The sequence below is a fragment of the Atractosteus spatula genome, chromosome 2 (genome assembly GCF_055471065.1).
Source record: "Atractosteus spatula isolate fAtrSpa1 chromosome 2, fAtrSpa1.hap1, whole genome shotgun sequence".
Taxonomy (NCBI): Eukaryota; Metazoa; Chordata; class Actinopteri; order Semionotiformes; family Lepisosteidae; genus Atractosteus; species Atractosteus spatula.
In genome coordinates, this window is record NC_142707.1 from 588,310 (window position 1) to 608,167 (window position 19,858).

A 19,858-nucleotide genomic window follows, 5' to 3' on the forward strand; every position below is an offset into this window, starting at 1 on the left:
CTACACCTGTCTCAGAACTGACTTTCTAAAAGAATTACAGTCATTACCATACCGACACTTTCAATCGCAGAAATACTGACCGAGACCTTTGGAAGTTTAAGCAAAGCTTAAAGCTGTCTTTAGAGAAGAAAGGATCGATGTTTATTTTTCTGACAAGAATATGCAGAAGCAGAGACATTGAGGGGAAATGAGACTCAGACTCTGTCCGGGACAGGAGCGGCTCCCAGTGGTCTTCTGGGAAAGACCCAGAAACACGGACACCTAGACATCAGCTCAGAGGAGCTCCTGCGGTTTCTCCTTCAGACTGCTCTGGTGTGCAGTTAGGAACAGAAAGACTGAACACCGCTTTATTGTTGAAATAACTGATCCGATATCGAAGGGTATATTTTATCAGTTGTAAATATGAAACATTACATTGAGACCGGCATCAGAAGCGAATTTGCTGGCATGTTTGGCTGCAGGGGAGATCTGGTTCACTGATGGCGCAGAATGCGCGTTGATCTTTCCGAAGGGCTCTGTGCGCGTTTGTGTACAGACTGCCGCTGCTGCGACTGTCCGGCGGGTTCGGGTGGTCGGGTCCCAGGGCTCCCCGCACTCGTCCAGCAGCCCCGCCATGACGAGCACAAACACAGCTTACTGTCCCAGTCCCAGTTCCAGTGCCTCATCACGCCAGCCTCACGCCCAGCAGCTGGTTCAGGAAGATCCCCACCAGCCTGTGACCCCAAGCCCAACCTCACTGCAGCAGGGCACAGCGCTGCAACACCTGAACAGCCAGACCTCCCCGTTAACACAAACTGCACACTTACAAACTCTCCATGAACGCGTCCTTCTGTGACTCTAATTCAACCCACTAATAATAAAGAAAATTACTCAAGTCTAAACTCCAATCGACATCTTTATTACACACAAGGTTAACTGCACTACCACAGTTATAAAAGTATACCAGTAATGGCACCTTATACAGGACTGTATCTCTCGGTGTTTGTAGTGCTCCATGCAGAACGACAGATGCTTTCTAATTACTTTCAACGTCTTTGTAAGCAGTGTGGCATGTTTCAGTGTTGGACTGGATCAGAAGAGTCTCTCCGTCAGCAGTGCCCAGCAGTGGGGGCTCAGCAGGATGCAGTCCTGTCCCACACTTCTCTAGAGCCACTCACTGGAGCACACAGGACTGTTTAACACCTCCACTGTAAGTGGCCTTGTAGACCGAGAGACTCATTACATATTACACAAACAATGCAAACAGCACTGCTCGTGCTAAACAGGACACATTACTGCAGTACTTGCTGAAGTAGTTCAAGCAGGGAGCTGCGTCAGCCTGCGTAGGCTGCAAAGGAACAAGTAAACGCTTATTCCATGCAGGTGTGTGCGACACCTGAAGAAGGCTCCACAGCTGAAACGTTGCGTTTCTTTTCTTCTCTTTTCAACATGGAAAAACCCTTTACTTGTTCTTTTGTGGTATTTGCTGTTTGCAATCTGTGTAATCTGTACAGGAGCTCAACGCTAAGCAAACGGCGATGCTCCAGCCTCTGTGTGACGGGCTGCCGCCTGCCTGCACCCGTCTCCTCTAGGTGAACATCTTGCTGAGCGCGCGGCCCAGCTGGCAGCTGATCGCCTTCTCTCTGGCCTCGATGTCTCTCAGAGCCCTCAGGGCCGACGCCGAGCCGGGCTGCAGCTCTAGAACCCTCGTGAGTCCCGTCCTGGCCGCATCCAGCTCCCCCAGCTCGGAGCAAGCCAGCCCCAGGCGGAACCAGGCCTTGGTGCTGGCCGGATCCAGCTCCGTGGCCTGAGCAGCGCTGACCCTGGCCTTGTGAGGCTGGCCGAGCTTGAGTTGGCACAGGGACATGTTGGCGTGAAGCTCGGACCTGACCCTCCGGTACTCCCCCTCCGAGACGCTCTGGCCCTCGGTGGCTTTGTCCTCGTCCTCCCGATCGTCCGGGCTCGAGCCCAGCGCACCGCTGGCTCCCGCCCCCCCCCTGCTCAGGGTGGCCAGCAGCCGCAGCGCCCTGCCGTAGCAGTCGGCGGCCCCCCACACGTCCCCCGCCCGGAACCTCTCGCCGCCCCTCTGCTTGTGAGCCCTGATCCAGGCCCACTTCTCCGGCGGGCTCATCTCCCAAGACTCCCGGCCGGGGCTGAAGGACTGCAGCTCCACTCGGAGGCGCTGGCAGGGGGGAGGAGGCGCCCCGTCCCGCCGCCCAGGCTGCGCCCCCTGACCTCCGCCCCGCTGCGCCACTCGCCCCTCGGGTCCCGTGTTGCTGTCCAGGGCTGTAACCAGCAGCTGTGGTTTCAGAGGAAGAGTGTGGACGCAAGGTTAACAACGATCGGCAGCGCTGTGAAGAATTAAGAGTTTGATTATTTACCATTTGAAAGCAGGTAAATTAAAAGCTAATTGTGACTCTGACTAGTCAGCACTCTGTCTAAAGGAATGAAAGAAGCTGATCCACTCAGAACAGGACACACATCCCCGAGTTTTCTTAGTCCCAGTCAAACACACAAGTGCTTCCGTTTGAAAGAGGAATCCCAGTGCACAGCACGGCCGGAACAGCCTGACAACTACAGTAGAAAGCAGGGATACCAGTGAACAGACTGCCCTCCGCTTTAACACCCAGATAATCTGTCTGTGCACCTTTTCACACATTCATCCTCAATGTCAGACATTATTCTAAATATCAGAGGTCCGGTTATCACTGTGCACTCGTGTGTTACCATGACTTACAAACACCTCGATCTGTCTTTCCATGACAAATGTTTTTCATATTCAAAGGAGCAAATAATTCCTACCAGGTTAATGTACACAGCTAGAACAAGCACACACCCATGGGGAATGAACTATAAAAACAATGCAATTTAAATACAAATGTTTCCTTATTTCAAATAACAGAGACACACCTGGAAAATACAAACTTGCAATCCTCTCTTTGTCAATAGAAGGACCAGACTGTCTGTGCACCTCACACACCCTCCAGCTAGAGACCCTGCAGTCAGTCCTGCTGGGGACAGACTCCTCCAGCTAGAGACCCTGCAGTCAGTCCTGCTGGGGACAGACTCCTCACCTCACACACCCCTCCAGCCCTCATGCTCTCCAGACAGCCCTCGATGACGTCGCACTGCCCCTCTCCCAGCCGCAGCTCGACCCACTCGCTGAGGGGAACCTGCAGGACAGAGGAGGGGCTCCCGTCCAGCCCCGCAGTGTGGGTGTCCTCCTGACGCTCCTGGGCGTCCACACCAGTCGGCCTGTCAGTCTGCGCCCCCGGATCATCCGCTGCCTGGGACTGGACCCTGACTCGGCACACCGAGCCCAGCTTGGGGGTCTCAACTCCCGATCCCCTCTCCAGAGTCCTCCTGCTCACCGCCCTCCACCCGCCGGGGGTGACCGAGACCCACGAACTGGCAGCTCCTCTCCCCTGCATCCTCAAGGCGACCCGCGGCAGCGGCCCGGGCTCGCAGGTGAGGCGGAAGGGATCAAGCGCAGCACACTAAGAGCCTGGCCGGGGTACCCGCACACCGGAGCCCAGCCCAGCCCAGACGAGACCTGCACGGCTGCAGTCCACACGGGTGAGAGTAAGGCTGTACGCCTCCTGCGCTGGGAGCCCGTTAGTAACTGATCGCTGCTGCTACTAAGCTAAGCGCCAGCTCATTGAGGGCAAGTAATTTAGCAACGGTGTCTTCAGCATTTATCACAAGAAGGGATAGATCGGGAAAAACAACTTACTGCATTTTTTTATACTCTACAGAACACAGAACAGAACACCAATTAGAACTTTTTCTCTGTTTTGTGCTTATCATTTTATCTCTGATACTAAAACTCACTCAAATGTGCACAAGCGGCTAGGAATATAGCCTAATTAAATCCTCCCTTTTAACAATAACTATTCTGCATTTTGAATGAAAGGAATTTAACTCCAATCTTCACCTGCCGCCGTCTCCCTGCAGCACCGTGCAATTTCCCTGTCGCCGCACTTCCGGTGACGTCGACACGGACAACAGGAACTCAGCTGTCGTGGCTCCTAGCAACGGCAACCGGCGTCACCGCACTGACATCTAGCGGCCAGACTCGGAAAGACAGAAACACAGGACCGAGCGACCTTGCTAAGCGAGTAATGTCGTGTCGTGTCATTTACCAACCCGCTTTGTACCGTACGGGATCCCTACCCGTCAAGCAACGAGCGCACGGCAGGGTAGTCCCTGGACGGGGCGCCAGGCCATCGCAGGGCCATTGCAAGCCAAGAATACATGGGGACAGTGTGAGGCCGTAGTAAAGGCCGAGGGGGGGAAATTTGGTCCAGACACCTGGATAACTCCCTACTCTTACTGAGAAATGCCCGGGGATCTTTAATGACCACTGAGAGTCAGGACCTCGGTTTAACATCTCATCCGAAAGACAGCTGAGAGATTAATATAAACTAGAACGAGGAATAATAATAGCCTGTCCTGAAAGTTTTAGGTTGCAGGCGTCTCACATTTTTCCATTTTCATTACTGGTGAACAGAACGCTAGCTAGCTCGTTACACTGGGACCAGTCATCAGCTCTCCCCTTTACTTACACCATTAACATTTAAACGGGACATTCGGTGTAATAGAATATCAAAATCCAGCGGTAAAAATCCTAATGAAACTGGGCCTATTTAAAGACCTCTATTCGCCCTCTGTTACCATCCATGTAGTTCAATCAATCCATGTTTTAAAGAAACCTGTATATGAAAAAAGTTGAATTGTGGTAGTGATGTATACGGGGTTAAATGAGATAGCAGATGTGCTCAAACAAGATTTTAAGTGGCGGCTTGTTTTACCTACCGTAGTCACTGCTGTCATGTGTGTTAACCCTTCCCACAGGCCTTCAGAGTCGCTGTACTCAGAGTCCCCAGTGCCCCGGACAGTATCTCAAGAAACACACTAAAGGCCAGTGTAATACAGCAAGAAACGGACACATTTTGAAAAATCAATAGATTTTATTGTCCTCCACGGACTCCATAATTAAAACAGGCACATTGCCCTGAAGATGACAAACCAGCACAGACAGACACCACCAGAGAGGACAGCACTGCTTCTCCCTGTGCCAGGAGATGAGGGTTTGTGCACACAGGTTATTTCCCATTTCATTCACCTTACTCCTCAGCTGTGACATTTCCTTTAGCCAAGGGCTCAGAGCACAGATTGCTGACTCTCGTGGGGATGTCTGCCAACTCATCATTTAACAAAGCAGCTTCTGGGGAACGTGGTGGCAGGCAGGAAGTCCAGAAGGGGAGGAAATACAGTGTCGCACAGTCTTGTTCACTCACTGGGGAATCAGGTCACAGGCGCTCAGCATCTCAAGGTTAAACATCTGGAATGACCTTCAGACAACAGCACACAGTCCCAAGATTTTTAACCATGTTTTCTGCATCGTCTGAAATATACAGTAGTCTCGCATGACACGATATAAAAAGAGACAATCAATCCCCCTTTCAGACACTCAGAAATCATTGTTTTGTGACGGAATGGTTAACTTTCAGCCCTGAGCTCCTCCCTCAGTATTTACTGGTATCTTCTATTAGAGACAAACTGTTTATCTGGATTAGTTATATGACCAGCTGTCTCCGCAGGGGGACAGGGAACGGAGTCCAGTCCCGGCGCGACAGTGCTGAGCCCGGTCACCGCGGCCCCACCGCTACTCTCTCTTGGGCCGTCCGCGGGCTCCCCCGGCCCGGTCCGACAGGGCTTGAGCCACACTGAGGTGCCGCCAGGCGTCCAGGATGAGCAGGCAGGGGATGACGATCCACAGCGCATTCATGAAGACGAAGTAGAACCAGAAATACAGGGGGTGTCCCAGCTGGCTGTGAGAGAAGCCGTCGCGGTACTCCGTGTAGAAATACAGCACGTCGCCGTACAGCTGGCCTGCAGCACACAGGGGGGTAGTGCAAAAACCGTTTCAGATGCTGCTGGCATGCTGATGAATTCCTGTTCTCAATTTACATCCCAGGGCTTGACAGCGTTTTAAATATAAAATGATGTTTAAATTACATGTTATTATCATTACAAATCTTTACATAAAGAGTTGTGGATGTCTGGAACAAGTTAAGGATCCATGGGTTTGATGCTAGTTCCTTGGGACTTTTCCCTTATTAAAAATAAATCTTTGGACGTGATCTACGTTCTTACTACTAAATGCACTGGAGAAGCAGAGAGAGGAGGCTGGGCGACAGGAGCAGGGAGAGGAGGCTGGGGGACAGGAGCAGAGAGAGGATGCCGTGGCTCAAGCTGCAGATCCCAGTCTTACCCAGAGAGACGATGAGCTGCAGTACAAAGCGATATGGCTGGCTGGAGACGAAGGCCAGGACTGTCCAGACGCTGAGCGGACCCCAGGCCCAGGCCGTGATCGTCTCCATGCACACCGTGAAGTTATCGGCTCTGCGGGACACGGGGAGACACAGGGAGGCAGCTGTGAAGGAGGGCCCTTAACACTGGGAAAGACACAGGCTGCCAAAGCACTGGTGCCTTCTGACTGAAACATGATATCCGAAATCTTCAACTGGGATAAAGAGGTCTGTTCGAAGCACAACAGGGGTGTGAAGACTAACACCACAACGCTTTCGGTCACTGGGTCATGTGTGGGATCACAGAATTACTAAAAAATCCCAGGAGGGACATTGTGCTCTGCAGTTTCTTCTGAAGACACCTGCACAGACAAGGGGAACGGATCTACAGGTCTCCCTTCTGATGCAGCAGCAGCTCATGCTCAGATTGCCCATAGAGAGCAGGGTCCCGTCGGAGAGCTGTCCCGGTTCAGGGGGGCCGTCCAGAACCAAGCTTGGACCTACGTACAGCTGTTGTTTCAAACCAAAACGAGACTGGAGGGCTACAGTCAGCAGAGCCCGACTTGACCACGACACACGAACACCGGGGCCAGAAATTCACACCAAGTAAAACATATAACTTACATGACGTATCTGCTGTCTCCTTTAGAATATTCTTTCCCTGCAACACATCAGAAGAGAAGAGGAATGAGCAGGCGAGAGCTGCAGTCAGAGTGTGTGTGGACGATGAGAGGCCCGGCCGGGCTGCACTCACACAGCTGGGACAGGAAGGACTGGTCCGAGGGCAGGCTGCGGTAGTGCAGGCTGAACCAGCCCTCGATGACGCCGTGGACGAAGCCGCACACCGCGAACCAGCACAGCGCCAGCCTGCGCCCGCCACTCAGGCCCCCGGCCCGGCCCGTCGCCCACCAGGTGCCCGCCAGCAGCGCCCCCGACACCGAGAACAGGAACGCCAGGATCTCGGCCACCGAGCGGTCGTTGGGTGTGTATCCCGGAACGGACAGGTCCCGCGGCCAATATGGGTGCTCCAGCCCCGCCTTCTCCATGACCTGTGGACACGGGATGGGGGGAGAGGGAGAGAGGGAGAGAGGGAGATCCTCAGTGTGAAGCACACCCAGCTCTGCTGCTTCTGCTGGAGCCCCGTGTTCCTGCAACAAGCCAGTCATTCTCCCCAGCAGCCCTGCCAGATGACTCTGCGTCTTCCAGTACGAGCTCCTGATCACATGATCCACTCAGCCGAGGGTCCGGGAGAGACAGGGGGAGCTGAGCAGACACTGGGGCCCGGAGAACCGGTGTCGCAGCAGCCTGGCACGGCATCACTGGCACTGGGGTGATCCCATGGGACTAACAGTGGGATCAAGGACACTGTCCGGTAGTTAGCAAATGGTAGCCTAATCCTGGTTGTCTGGTAACCAGTGTGCTCCTGCGCACTACTCCAGCCCAATCTGGAACTGTGACAGACTGAGGAAATCAGCCCACTCTAGGGTCGCCTCTGGACATACGACCTCTGACCTCTGGACATACGACATGAGCTTCACCACCGTGTCTTTTTGGTCCAGTTTGTGGAGCCAAAACTGTGACATCCTGGAAGGATGAAACAGGCCTTCTCCTGAGAGATCATTACATGAGCCTAAAGCGCCTCATTTAAAGAGCCACTCTGCAGATCCGCCAAAACATCAAGCACGTACACCTCACCTCCATCAGTTAGCTGCTATCAACCTCCTACTCATATTCATTCTTAAGAAAAATATCTCCAGCTTAATACAGCTTTCAGTTCTGGAAATCCCAAATGCTATCCTAGTTCTGTCTATGCGTTCACCTACCTCGTATTCGTGTGTCTCTGTCCAGTCAGCCGCAGTGGAGAAACCGATTCTGTTTAACCCCCAACATATTTGGCTCAGTGTGTATCTTCGCTACTGTACTTGTTAAACATAACGAGTCCTTTTCCTTCTGCTGTTTGAGCAATAAGTGACGTTATGACGAGCACAATGTGAACTCACCGTATGATGACCGCAGTTTAATGACCGAATGTCTCTTCTTATCTCTCGGCAATGTTAACAGAAATGTTCATGTATAAACGGTCTCATCCGCCTCTCTCCTAGCCCTGCGCTTACCGCACTAAATTAATTTCTCTCGGCACACTGGGGGAACGCCTCCTCACGCTGAGGACTCGAGTATCTTGTCCAATCAGACAGGAACTTTGTGGACTGACAACTATTTGCACCAATTATGTGCTGCAAGAAGGTGGGTCGAGCTGGAATTAGCCAGTCAGAGCGAAGAGGCAGCCGCTCTTCCTCTTTGCCTGGGCACGCCTCCGGATGGGCGGGTCCTTACAGAGGTTTGCCCAACCAGAGTGCAGAACAAGCGGTGAGAGTGGCACGAGAGGACCGTCCGATCATGCGGATTGGTTGGACGGCTCGGAACATGCCTGGTCGTCATGGCAGCGGACTTGGGCGCTGAGCTAGCTGTGCTGGATTGTGTGTGCAGAGGTCGCGTCCCGTGAAAGCGGTAATAAAAAAATCCGGGTTTCAAAATGGGACACTTGGATTTTCCTTGAAGGTGTTCAGTGCATAGGATACAATGGTCTGGATAGAGGTACATTTTGAAAACCGAGAACAGGAGGCGCTTGTTTTCGCGGAGGGATGTGGTTGTTGGGTACAGCCGTGTCTCTGACCATTAACTACCTAACGGGCGTGATGAGGCCGAGCAGTCTCCCCTCAGAGTTTATAAGTGCTCTTATGTCTAATACTCTGTGCATCAGTCAGTCTTTGTGTGAGAAAGCGCTGATTTCCTAGTTTTGCTAATAATAGTCATGGTAGCATCAGCGTTGATAGATAATCTACCCCTCTCCATCACCACCAGTAATATTCCTGTAGCTGGAGTAGGTGACAGATATAGAGCACATCCCTGCTGGCAGGACTGTGTAAGGCACTGATGTCGTGCCACTCTGGGTGCGACCTCACGGTGAGGCAGCAGTATCGGGGCTGAACGAGCTGCAGGAATTCAGAGTAATTACAGACATACAGAACAGCCACTGAAGGGCGGGGGCTCTAGGGGGCTAGCCGGTGGTGTGAGCGAGAGTCAGACCAGGGACTGGCGCACGAGTTTCCCCCAGGGGTGAGTAAACAGGAGTGTGTGAGTCCCCAACACAATCCAGGGCCTCTGAACGCGGCACACTGACAGGACGGTATCGGACCCGAAGCTGAAAGGCCTGTAAATAAGATCTCTGAGGAGCTGGTTTACTGGGAGGTTGTGACAGAAAACGCGCTCTGAGTTTCCACGGCGCCAGGGATGTCGAACGGGTTCCGGATTCTGTCCGGATCGGAGATCACCTCCAACCCGTGAGTTAACCTGATTCAACTCTCCCCTGGGACCCAGAACCAAGTGCCCGCGAGAGTGAGCGGATCTGTGCTGGAAGAATGGGATGCCTCCTGTGGGAATCAGACAGTTTTAAGGATATATATAATCCACGGTCGTCTGTCACGATCAAGGCACAATCTGGTTTCTGATGTAGCCGGGTGGTTTGGAACTATAAATTCTGAAGTAAATACAATAAATAGGGTACAAACAAAAATGTCTCATTGTGGATCATTAAGAACAGCAAGAAGAGGGATGTATCATAATACACTAATTATTCAGGTATTGTCACACTATTGATGTGACATACAGTACACAGCCCCACTGTGATCGTAGGAACAGCGCGCCGTAGGACAACAGCCTGATGAGGATGCTTAGGAGTGCTTGGGCCACCACATGCATTACAGATCAACACCACAAGAGGTCAGGATTTACTCACTGTTCAAGTGGGTTGACTCAGAGATGAAGATCAACCGCATCTGCAGTTGGTCCTCGGTTGGAAACAAGCGCCCCCTCTTCTCAGGCGTTCTGCAAGCATTCGAGTGGTCTCAATGCGGCTCCTTAGGACGCGGTGCTGATGCTTTGGAAAGCAGAGGGCAAAAGGGACACCTTCCCATACCGGGAGTCGAACCCGGGCCGCCTGGGTGAAAACCAGGAATCCTAACCGCTAGACCATATGGGAGCGCGGAGGAGCTCTCTCCCGTGCTAAAGGCAAGCAACCTGTTAATGCCTGTCGTCATCGCCTGCTTGGTGGAGAAAACGCATAAGAGAGCTGGCACGCAGAGTGTCGAAGGCTCGATGTATACTGGGGCTCAGGAGCAGTGCTGCGTGTGTCTTGCTAGCTCGCCGTGATCGTATAGTGGTCAGTACTTTGCGTTGTGGCCGCAACAACCCCGGTTCGAATCCGGGTCACGGCAGAATAGGGGCGTCTGCTTTTACTAGCTTCACGAGTGAAGACAAAAAAAAGCCAATCGATGTGAACGAACGGCTTTTTACAGAGGCGTACTATAAAGACCGGGGTTCAATTCCCCGACGGGGAGTCGCTCTTTTTCTCCCTCCTCAGAGAAAGGAGTGCCTTTGCCTTGCGGCCGCAACAACTCCGGCTCACGGCAGAACAGGGGCGTCTGCTTTTACTAGTTGGAAGATCAATGTGAACGAACGGCGCTTTACAGAGGAGTACTGCCTGTCTGGATCGTCGTGCGCCTTTTCATTGCGCTCGCTTTCAGAGCCTCTGCACGGCACGCTGCTCGACACCAGGACGCGCACTGAAGTGAAAGCAGGAGGCGCTGCGACAGGCACGGTGCAGATCCCGCCGCACTACGAGGGGAGGGGGTCTGCTCGAGCCAGCGCTAGGCGAATCCCCAAACAGTGTGCGTGGCGAGAAAAGAAGCGGCTCTGTTTCCGCCCGGTCTCGAACCGGGGACCTTTCGCGTGTGAGGCGAACGTGATAACCGCTACACTACGGAAACGGTGAGCGACGATGCCCACTGGCCCGGTGCTGAGCTTCGCCAATTCAATCCAGCTGCTTCCAGCGCCCTTATCGGAGTGCGCTGATTGACTCCTGTCGTGGACGGAGCAGGAAAGGCGGCGCCACAGTCTACAGCCCTCTCCTCGCAATCGAAGAGATCGGGCTACTAAAGTGGAGAAAATCTCCTCTCCAGAATGTGCAAATATCATCTGGGAGAGTATACACCCTATTCTCGAAGGTCACCACTGTCTCCCACAGTCACCCCTCCCACCTCCTGCAGGTTTCCCAGGTGAAGCGACGATCAGCGCGGCTCACACGCAAGAGGTCCTCTGTTGGAAACAAGCGCCCCCTCTTCTCAGGCGTTTGGCAAGCGTTCGAGTGGTCTCAATGCGGCTCCTTCGTACACTGTGTTGATCCTTTGGAAAGCAGGAAATAAAAGAAGCACCTTCCCATACCGGGAGTCGAACCCGGGCCGCCTGGGTGAAAACCAGGAATCCTAACCGCTAGACCATATGGGAGCGCGGAGGAGCCCTGTCCCGTGCTAAAGGCAAGCAACCTGTTAATGCCTGTCGTCATCGCCTGCTTGGTGGAGAAAACGCATAAGAGAGCTGGCACGCAGAGTGTCGAAGGCTCGATGTATGCTGGGGCTCAGGAGCAGTGCCTCGTGTGTCTCGCTAGCTCGCCGTGATCGTATAGTGGTCAGTACTTTGCGTTGTGGCCGCAACAACCCCGGTTCGAATCCGGGTCACGGCAGAATAGGGGCGTCTGCTTTTACTAGCTTCACGAGCGAAGACAAAAAAAAAGCCAATCGTTGATGAACTCCAGAGGCCACTCCGACCTCTTCTCTGTTTTCTTCATCGACTTACTACGGATCTTCTACACAATCGGCCATGTAGGACGAAGCAGTTACACCAAAGGAAACGCAGGACCTGTTTACACCGAGAGTGGGCGGAGTATGGAACAACGCGCCCAGCCCTGGGCACCCCGCTGGGTGGTCATCTTTCTGTTGTTCTTGCAGGTCCTGCGCTGCTTTTGACTCGACAGAGCTCGTCTTGGTCTGTCCGCACAGCCAAATTGCAAACGATCGGCTCCGCGTACAGAAGGAACGTGCGCTCGGTACAAGAGTGCACGAAGTCACCGGAAGCACATCGGGAACAAACGGCCCGTCGCTCAAGACCTTTGTGAAGCACAGGAGCGTGGCAAAAGAGGCTGTTTCCGCCCGGTCTCGAACCGGGGACCTTTCGCGTGTTAGGCGAACGTGATAACCGCTACACTACGGAAACCTGCGGCCACCCCTGCCGGTGTCTAGTTTGCGTTTCGGGCTGAGAAAGGGAAGCGTCACTTGAGGCGGGGGGGCGCGCTGGAGAGAGGAACAGAGGGCGCGATGAAACAAAATGCCGAAACCCGGGATCGAACCAGGGACCTTTAGATCTTCAGTCTAACGCTCTCCCAACTGAGCTATTTCGGCGGTGCTGGCTGCCCGACGCCACCCGCTCCAGCCTTCCTGAGTTGCGGCATGAGCGCACCAAGAGGAGCGGGAGAGTGTTGCAGGGACGTCACTCAGGAGGAAAGCCACCCACCCAGCTGCGCCCTCTGAGCTCGCTGTCCAGCGCACCTTCCTCGCGTGGACTCCTGCCTGCCACGGGCAGGAAACAATGAGCAAGAACAGAACAACACCCCACTGGTGTCTAACGACCACACCCGAGGTTGTGACACGTGGAGGTGTGAGGGGTTGCCGAGCCACTTTGGACCAGACCTGGGGCGGAGGGGGGGAGCAGACAAAGAGGTGACACCTCAAGGTCTTCACGATCACAGCTCTCCGACGCCCCAGGCTTCCGCTCGATAAGCTACTGGACACACCTGCCCTGCCCCTCACAGAGAGCGTCGAAATGCCCCCGAGTGGGAGTGGCTAACGGGAGGGGGCTCTCTCTTCCTCCCAGGAGCCCCGGGACACGCCGCACAGACAGAGCGAGGGGAGCCGCCGCCTGCGACACGGCTCCAGGCAGGACTCCACTCCGCAGGAGCCGCAGAGCAGAGGAGCCGGGCCCGGCGGAGCGGGGCTCCTGTGCAGAGACTGGAGCTGTTGTTGCTGCGGACGCCGTCCTGTCTGTTCTGGGGGTGGGAGTGAATGTTGATGTTGCCCTTAGAAATGAAGCAGAGCACTTCAACGACACTGGTGTGGGTGATTTTGGGAGACAGATCGAACCTGAGCTAAGAGAGAGGGGGCTTAGCCCTCTTGCATTTGCTAGTTCAAAGTTGTGCAACCCGTTTGGATTTGCTAGGCGGCGCAGTCGCGCACAAAGATCGCTTTGAAAAGCGTCAAAAGCAAGTCTGTCCGAGTCGGTCGGCTGTGATCTCTCGGCTCCTCGGTTGTCATTTCTGCTCCGTAAAGGAGTCACAGCACGCGTGGCGAAACCCGCTGTCGGCTTCCAGCACTGTGGGACCAGTGGTCAGAGAGAGCGACGTCTTCCTCGTTAGTATAGTGGTGAGTATCCCCGCCTGTCACGCGGGAGACCGGGGTTCGATTCCCCGACGGGGAGTCGCTCTTTTTCTCCCTCCTCAGAGAAAGGAGTGCCTTTGCCTTGCGGCCGCAACAACTCCGGCTCACGGCAGAACAGGGGCGTCTGCTTTTACTAGTTGGAAGATCAATGTGAACGAACGGCGCTTTACAGAGGAGTACTGCCTGTCTGGATGGTCGTGCGCCTTTTCATTGCGCTCGCTTTCAGAGCCTCTGCACGGCACGCTGCTCGACACCAGGACGCGCACTGAAGTGAAAGCAGGAGGCGCTGCGACAGGCACGGTGCAGATCCCGCCGCACTACGAGGGGAGGGGGTCTGCTCGAGCCAGCGCTAGGCGAATCCCCAAACAGTGTGCGTGGCGAGAAAAGAAGCGGCTCTGTTTCCGCCCGGTCTCGAACCGGGGACCTTTCGCGTGTGAGGCGAACGTGATAACCGCTACACTACGGAAACGGTGAGCGACGATGCCCACTGGCCCGGTGCTGAGCTTCGCCAATTCAATCCAGCTGCTTCCAGCGCCCTTATCGGAGTGCGCTGATTGACTCCTGTCGTGGACGGAGCAGGAAAGGCGGCGCCACAGTCTACAGCCCTCTCCTCGCAATCGAAGAGATCGGGCTACTAAAGTGGAGAAAATCTCCTCTCCAGAATGTGCAAATATCATCTGGGAGAGTATACACCCTATTCTCGAAGGTCACCACTGTCTCCCACAGTCACCCCTCCCACCTCCTGCAGGTTTCCCAGGTGAAGCGACGATCAGCGCGGCTCACACGCAAGAGGTCCTCTGTTGGAAACAAGCGCCCCCTCTTCTCAGGCGTTTGGCAAGCGTTCGAGTGGTCTCAATGCGGCTCCTTCGTACACTGTGTTGATCCTTTGGAAAGCAGGAAATAAAAGAAGCACCTTCCCATACCGGGAGTCGAACCCGGGCCGCCTGGGTGAAAACCAGGAATCCTAACCGCTAGACCATATGGGAGCGCGGAGGAGCCCTGTCCCGTGCTAAAGGCAAGCAACCTGTTAATGCCTGTCGTCATCGCCTGCTTGGTGGAGAAAACGCATAAGAGAGCTGGCACGCAGAGTGTCGAAGGCTCGATGTATGCTGGGGCTCAGGAGCAGTGCCTCGTGTGTCTCGCTAGCTCGCCGTGATCGTATAGTGGTCAGTACTTTGCGTTGTGGCCGCAACAACCCCGGTTCGAATCCGGGTCACGGCAGAATAGGGGCGTCTGCTTTTACTAGCTTCACGAGCGAAGACAAAAAAAAAGCCAATCGTTGATGAACTCCAGAGGCCACTCCGACCTCTTCTCTGTTTTCTTCATCGACTTACTACGGATCTTCTACACAATCGGCCATGTAGGACGAAGCAGTTACACCAAAGGAAACGCAGGACCTGTTTACACCGAGAGTGGGCGGAGTATGGAACAACGCGCCCAGCCCTGGGCACCCCGCTGGGTGGTCATCTTTCTGTTGTTCTTGCAGGTCCTGCGCTGCTTTTGACTCGACAGAGCTCGTCTTGGTCTGTCCGCACAGCCAAATTGCAAACGATCGGCTCCGCGTACAGAAGGAACGTGCGCTCGGTACAAGAGTGCACGAAGTCACCGGAAGCACATCGGGAACAAACGGCCCGTCGCTCAAGACCTTTGTGAAGCACAGGAGCGTGGCAAAAGAGGCTGTTTCCGCCCGGTCTCGAACCGGGGACCTTTCGCGTGTTAGGCGAACGTGATAACCGCTACACTACGGAAACCTGCGGCCACCCCTGCCGGTGTCTAGTTTGCGTTTCGGGCTGAGAAAGGGAAGCGTCACTTGAGGAGGGGGGGCGCGCTGGAGAGAGGAACAGAGGGCGCGATGAAACAAAATGCCGAAACCCGGGATCGAACCAGGGACCTTTAGATCTTCAGTCTAACGCTCTCCCAACTGAGCTATTTCGGCGGTGCTGGCTGCCCGACGCCACCCGCTCCAGCCTTCCTGAGTTGCGGCATGAGCGCACCAAGAGGAGCGGGAGAGTGTTGCAGGGACGTCACTCAGGAGGAAAGCCACCCACCCAGCTGCGCCCTCTGAGCTCGCTGTCCAGCGCACCTTCCTCGCGTGGACTCCTGCCTGCCACGGGCAGGAAACAATGAGCAAGAACAGAACAACACCCCACTGGTGTCTAACGACCACACCCGAGGTTGTGACACGTGGAGGTGTGAGGGGTTGCCGAGCCACTTTGGACCAGACCTGGGGCGGAGGGGGGGAGCAGACAAAGAGGTGACACCTCAAGGTCTTCACGATCACAGCTCTCCGACGCCCCAGGCTTCCGCTCGATAAGCTACTGGACACACCTGCCCTGCCCCTCACAGAGAGCGTCGAAATGCCCCCGAGTGGGAGTGGCTAACGGGAGGGGGCTCTCTCTTCCTCCCAGGAGCCCCGGGACACGCCGCACAGACAGAGCGAGGGGAGCCGCCGCCTGCGACACGGCTCCAGGCAGGACTCCACTCCGCAGGAGCCGCAGAGCAGAGGAGCCGGGCCCGGCGGAGCGGGGCTCCTGTGCAGAGACTGGAGCTGTTGTTGCTGCGGACGCCGTCCTGTCTGTTCTGGGGGTGGGAGTGAATGTTGATGTTGCCCTTAGAAATGAAGCAGAGCACTTCAACGACACTGGTGTGGGTGATTTTGGGAGACAGATCGAACCTGAGCTAAGAGAGAGGGGGCTTAGCCCTCTTGCATTTGCTAGTTCAAAGTTGTGCAACCCGTTTGGATTTGCTAGGCGGCGCAGTCGCGCACAAAGATCGCTTTGAAAAGCGTCAAAAGCAAGTCTGTCCGAGTCGGTCGGCTGTGATCTCTCGGCTCCTCGGTTGTCATTTCTGCTCCGTAAAGGAGTCACAGCACGCGTGGCGAAACCCGCTGTCGGCTTCCAGCACTGTGGGACCAGTGGTCAGAGAGAGCGACGTCTTCCTCGTTAGTATAGTGGTGAGTATCCCCGCCTGTCACGCGGGAGACCGGGGTTCGATTCCCCGACGGGGAGTCTCTCTTTTTCTCCCTCCTCAGAGAAAGGAGTGCCTTTGCCTTGCGGCCGCAACAACTCCGGCTCACGGCAGAACAGGGGCGTCTGCTTTTACTAGTTGGAAGATCAATGTGAACGAACGGCGCTTTACAGAGGAGTACTGCCTGTCTGGATGGTCGTGCGCCTTTTCATTGCGCTCGCTTTCAGAGCCTCTGCACGGCACGCTGCTCGACACCAGGACGCGCACTGAAGTGAAAGCAGGAGGCGCTGCGACAGGCACGGTGCAGATCCCGCCGCACTACGAGGGGAGGGGGTCTGCTCGAGCCAGCGCTAGGCGAATCCCCAAACAGTGTGCGTGGCGAGAAAAGAAGCGGCTCTGTTTCCGCCCGGTCTCGAACCGGGGACCTTTCGCGTGTGAGGCGAACGTGATAACCGCTACACTACGGAAACGGTGAGCGACGATGCCCACTGGCCCGGTGCTGAGCTTCGCCAATTCAATCCAGCTGCTTCCAGCGCCCTTATCGGAGTGCGCTGATTGACTCCTGTCGTGGACGGAGCAGGAAAGGCGGCGCCACAGTCTACAGCCCTCTCCTCGCAATCGAAGAGATCGGGCTACTAAAGTGGAGAAAATCTCCTCTCCAGAATGTGCAAATATCATCTGGGAGAGTATACACCCTATTCTCGAAGGTCACCACTGTCTCCCACAGTCACCCCTCCCACCTCCTGCAGGTTTCCCAGGTGCTGTCCTTCTCAGGTTCGCCTCACACATACCTGCATTGTGTTAAATTGCTAACTTAACTGAGTCGCCTTTGTTTCTATTGTACTTCAACTCTGGTTTTTGCATGGTGATAATTTCTTGCTTTTCTGTATTTCAAATATATACAGTATGTGTCATCCAAGCTCTTTGGAAGAATGAATGCACGAGACAGTGTTGTTCACAGATTCCTTGTGGCTGTGTCCTGTTCCCAGTCCTTGGCTGTCTGGTGTATTGTGCTGAGACACTAGTGACATTCCTCAGGCAGGCCTCAGGTATTTTACTCAGATCAGAAGAAAATGACACAATAAAAAGATCTGTATTGTTTTTCACATTTCACTTTTTGGCGGTTTTGTAATGTTAATTTATCTTTTCCATTCTTGGTTTTCATTTTTTTTATTAAGGTGATAAAGATTTTTTTTGCTACCACCGCTAAAGAGCATAATTTATATTGCAAAGATTCTTGCTGTCACAGTCGTGACAGTATGGACCCTATGGAGGCCCTAGAGAGATCATGTACACATCCTATGTCAATCTTTAGAATTGTTTTTCATTGGAATAAGTTGTCCTCTATTTTTCCCATTTCAAAATGGTGCGCGGTGTCACACAGTTTGGCCAAGAGCTGAGGAGCTCTGCTGCTGTGCGCAGTGCTGGACCCACAGGCCTCGTGCTGTCGGCACTGTGAGCTTCACGGCGTCGCTGGGAGACATGGGGGAGGCTGCAGGTCCTCTTGCCCGGGCTTGAGGAACAGAACGGAGGCTGGCTGGTGGGTCTTCGTTTAACTGCCCCGTTGCTATTTCAGGGACAGGCCCAGCCTGCAAACTAAACTCCTGTGGTGACGATCTGCTCTTCAGCTTGGTACCTTATGAACGTCTGACTCCCATCAATCAATCAATCAATCAATCAAAGTAAATGTATCAAATGCACAACAATACAGCTGCAGCAGTAGTTGCTGGCAATGAAATGTCTTTTCTGCGAGCTCACCGGGGGGGGGTTACATAATAATACATAATAGTACAATAGAAATCGAATAAAATTAACTCAGACAGAGCTCAATATAAGATAAGATAAGATTTTATTGTCCCCCGAGGGGATTTTTTTATGGACACACAGCACTTCTGTGCATTTAAATAGAATGCAAAAGAAGAAAAAAAAAGAATAGAAGAAATACATTGCACATTATAATATTACAACAAATAAGAAAAACATTGCACATCACTCTATAGCACATGTACAGTATAACACATCACAACATGTAACATTTATAACACATCACAAAACATATCGCACTCAAGTGGGTTGAAAGAGTCAAAATTGTGTTTATCCTTGACATTTGCATTGACAGCTTTAATGGAGAGTGGGACACAGGAACGTTTGTATCTGTTTGACTTGCATTTGGGAACCCCGAAACGTTTGCCAGAAGGAAGAAGTTGATATTCAGAGTTGAGGATGTGGGAAGGATCTGATATCATTTTTCCTGTCTGTTTGATGAGGGATTTGTCACAGGTTGTCTGCAGGGAGGGATGTGCTTCACTCCCATGACCTTCAAATCTGTCTGGATGAGGCGGTAATTTGCGATTTTAAATGAACTGATAGATGACCAAACCACACTGAAATACCATATCTGATAATGCTCTCGATTACAGCATGGTAAAAGAATAGCATTACTTCCTGTCAAACCCCAAACACTCTTATATAAATAGAAATGCAATGTGTCCAGGGTGTATGCAAGACATTATGACCAGGTAGTGCAGTTTGCCGACTACAGTGAAAACTGTATGTCTATGTAGCCATTAGGGGTGATTTGCTGAAGGAACTGCATCCATCTACTGGATGTGGACGTGTTCGCCATCTTCAGAAGAAACTAAGACTCCTCTCTTCTGGATACACCTGAGCCCAGAACCTGCCTGTCTCCTGCGCTGGTGGTTCTGGTGATTCTAACAGCCTGTGCGGGACGAAGGATCCCAGACCTGTAAAACTGCTAGTGACACACGTAACTACAGTGCCTCAAACTGGCACTATTCTTATACCTTTTCTTCAAGGTGCTGAGGACAAGTGCAAAGCAGAAACAGAAGCCTGACTCTGAATGACCACAGACTCCCTTCTTCCATCCACCCATTTTCTAAACATCCATCTTTATCCAGAACAGGGTCACGGGGAGCTGGAGCCTATCCCAGGAAGCAACAGGCACAAGGCAGGATACACCCTGGACAGGACGCCCGTCCAGACACAAACACAGACACACACCGGCGACAATTTCACAGAAACCAGTTATCCCACAAGCATGTTTGTGGACCGTGGGAGGAAACCAGAGCACCTAGAGGAGTTAATTGTCCACAGATAACTGGGGAATGCTGTTGTTGTGGGAAATCCTTCATCCAAGGAGCAGGACACAGTCTTTGTGGATTCAGTTGTTTTATTGAGCTCAATAACGACATCAACGCCCGCTGGGTCTGCCCCGCAGGACAGACAAACCACAAGGGTTTCCCAGCTCTTATA

The 19,858-nt window shown here is 53.5% G+C and overlaps 2 protein-coding genes and 15 non-coding genes across 17 annotated transcripts; 5 read left to right on the forward strand and 12 right to left on the reverse strand.

Moving 5' to 3' along the window:
- Positions 1-879: 879 nt before the first annotated feature.
- On the reverse strand, positions 880-3,967 carry fkbpl (FKBP prolyl isomerase like). The gene is made up of 2 exons (XM_088907863.1): positions 3,054-3,967; positions 880-2,278 (listed from the first exon to the last, which is right to left on the reverse strand). Exons 1-2 carry the CDS (start codon positions 3,408-3,410, stop codon positions 1,568-1,570), a joined length of 1,068 nt encoding a protein of 355 aa, XP_088763989.1. The 5' UTR covers positions 3,411-3,967; the 3' UTR covers positions 880-1,567.
- A 962-nt stretch (positions 3,968-4,929) lies between these two features.
- On the reverse strand, positions 4,930-8,433 carry ebp (EBP cholestenol delta-isomerase). The gene is made up of 5 exons (XM_088939809.1): positions 8,294-8,433; positions 7,048-7,342; positions 6,918-6,954; positions 6,257-6,387; positions 4,930-5,874 (listed from the first exon to the last, which is right to left on the reverse strand). Exons 2-5 carry the CDS (start codon positions 7,337-7,339, stop codon positions 5,648-5,650), a joined length of 687 nt encoding a protein of 228 aa, XP_088795935.1. The 5' UTR covers positions 7,340-7,342; positions 8,294-8,433; the 3' UTR covers positions 4,930-5,647.
- Positions 8,434-10,260: 1,827 nt separating this feature from the next.
- Positions 10,261-10,332, reverse strand: trnae-uuc (transfer RNA glutamic acid (anticodon UUC)). Its single transcript has one exon. It is a non-coding gene; the product is annotated as a tRNA-Glu (tRNA).
- A 163-nt stretch (positions 10,333-10,495) lies between these two features.
- On the forward strand, positions 10,496-10,567 carry trnah-gug (transfer RNA histidin (anticodon GUG)). Its single transcript has one exon. It is a non-coding gene; the product is annotated as a tRNA-His (tRNA).
- Positions 10,568-11,046: 479 nt separating this feature from the next.
- Positions 11,047-11,119, reverse strand: trnav-cac (transfer RNA valine (anticodon CAC)). The gene has a single exon. It is a non-coding gene; the product is annotated as a tRNA-Val (tRNA).
- Positions 11,120-11,564: 445 nt separating this feature from the next.
- Positions 11,565-11,636, reverse strand: trnae-uuc (transfer RNA glutamic acid (anticodon UUC)). The gene has a single exon. It is a non-coding gene; the product is annotated as a tRNA-Glu (tRNA).
- Positions 11,637-11,799: 163 nt separating this feature from the next.
- On the forward strand, positions 11,800-11,871 carry trnah-gug (transfer RNA histidin (anticodon GUG)). The gene has a single exon. It is a non-coding gene; the product is annotated as a tRNA-His (tRNA).
- A 457-nt stretch (positions 11,872-12,328) lies between these two features.
- Positions 12,329-12,401, reverse strand: trnav-aac (transfer RNA valine (anticodon AAC)). The gene has a single exon. It is a non-coding gene; the product is annotated as a tRNA-Val (tRNA).
- A 112-nt stretch (positions 12,402-12,513) lies between these two features.
- Positions 12,514-12,586, reverse strand: trnaf-gaa (transfer RNA phenylalanine (anticodon GAA)). Its single transcript has one exon. It is a non-coding gene; the product is annotated as a tRNA-Phe (tRNA).
- A 1,000-nt stretch (positions 12,587-13,586) lies between these two features.
- On the forward strand, positions 13,587-13,658 carry trnad-guc (transfer RNA aspartic acid (anticodon GUC)). The gene has a single exon. It is a non-coding gene; the product is annotated as a tRNA-Asp (tRNA).
- Positions 13,659-14,014: 356 nt separating this feature from the next.
- trnav-cac (transfer RNA valine (anticodon CAC)) lies at positions 14,015-14,087 on the reverse strand. The gene has a single exon. It is a non-coding gene; the product is annotated as a tRNA-Val (tRNA).
- A 445-nt stretch (positions 14,088-14,532) lies between these two features.
- On the reverse strand, positions 14,533-14,604 carry trnae-uuc (transfer RNA glutamic acid (anticodon UUC)). The gene has a single exon. It is a non-coding gene; the product is annotated as a tRNA-Glu (tRNA).
- A 163-nt stretch (positions 14,605-14,767) lies between these two features.
- trnah-gug (transfer RNA histidin (anticodon GUG)) lies at positions 14,768-14,839 on the forward strand. The gene has a single exon. It is a non-coding gene; the product is annotated as a tRNA-His (tRNA).
- Positions 14,840-15,296: 457 nt separating this feature from the next.
- On the reverse strand, positions 15,297-15,369 carry trnav-aac (transfer RNA valine (anticodon AAC)). The gene has a single exon. It is a non-coding gene; the product is annotated as a tRNA-Val (tRNA).
- A 112-nt stretch (positions 15,370-15,481) lies between these two features.
- On the reverse strand, positions 15,482-15,554 carry trnaf-gaa (transfer RNA phenylalanine (anticodon GAA)). The gene has a single exon. It is a non-coding gene; the product is annotated as a tRNA-Phe (tRNA).
- Positions 15,555-16,554: 1,000 nt separating this feature from the next.
- trnad-guc (transfer RNA aspartic acid (anticodon GUC)) lies at positions 16,555-16,626 on the forward strand. Its single transcript has one exon. It is a non-coding gene; the product is annotated as a tRNA-Asp (tRNA).
- A 356-nt stretch (positions 16,627-16,982) lies between these two features.
- trnav-cac (transfer RNA valine (anticodon CAC)) lies at positions 16,983-17,055 on the reverse strand. The gene has a single exon. It is a non-coding gene; the product is annotated as a tRNA-Val (tRNA).
- Positions 17,056-19,858: the final 2,803 nt, after the last annotated feature.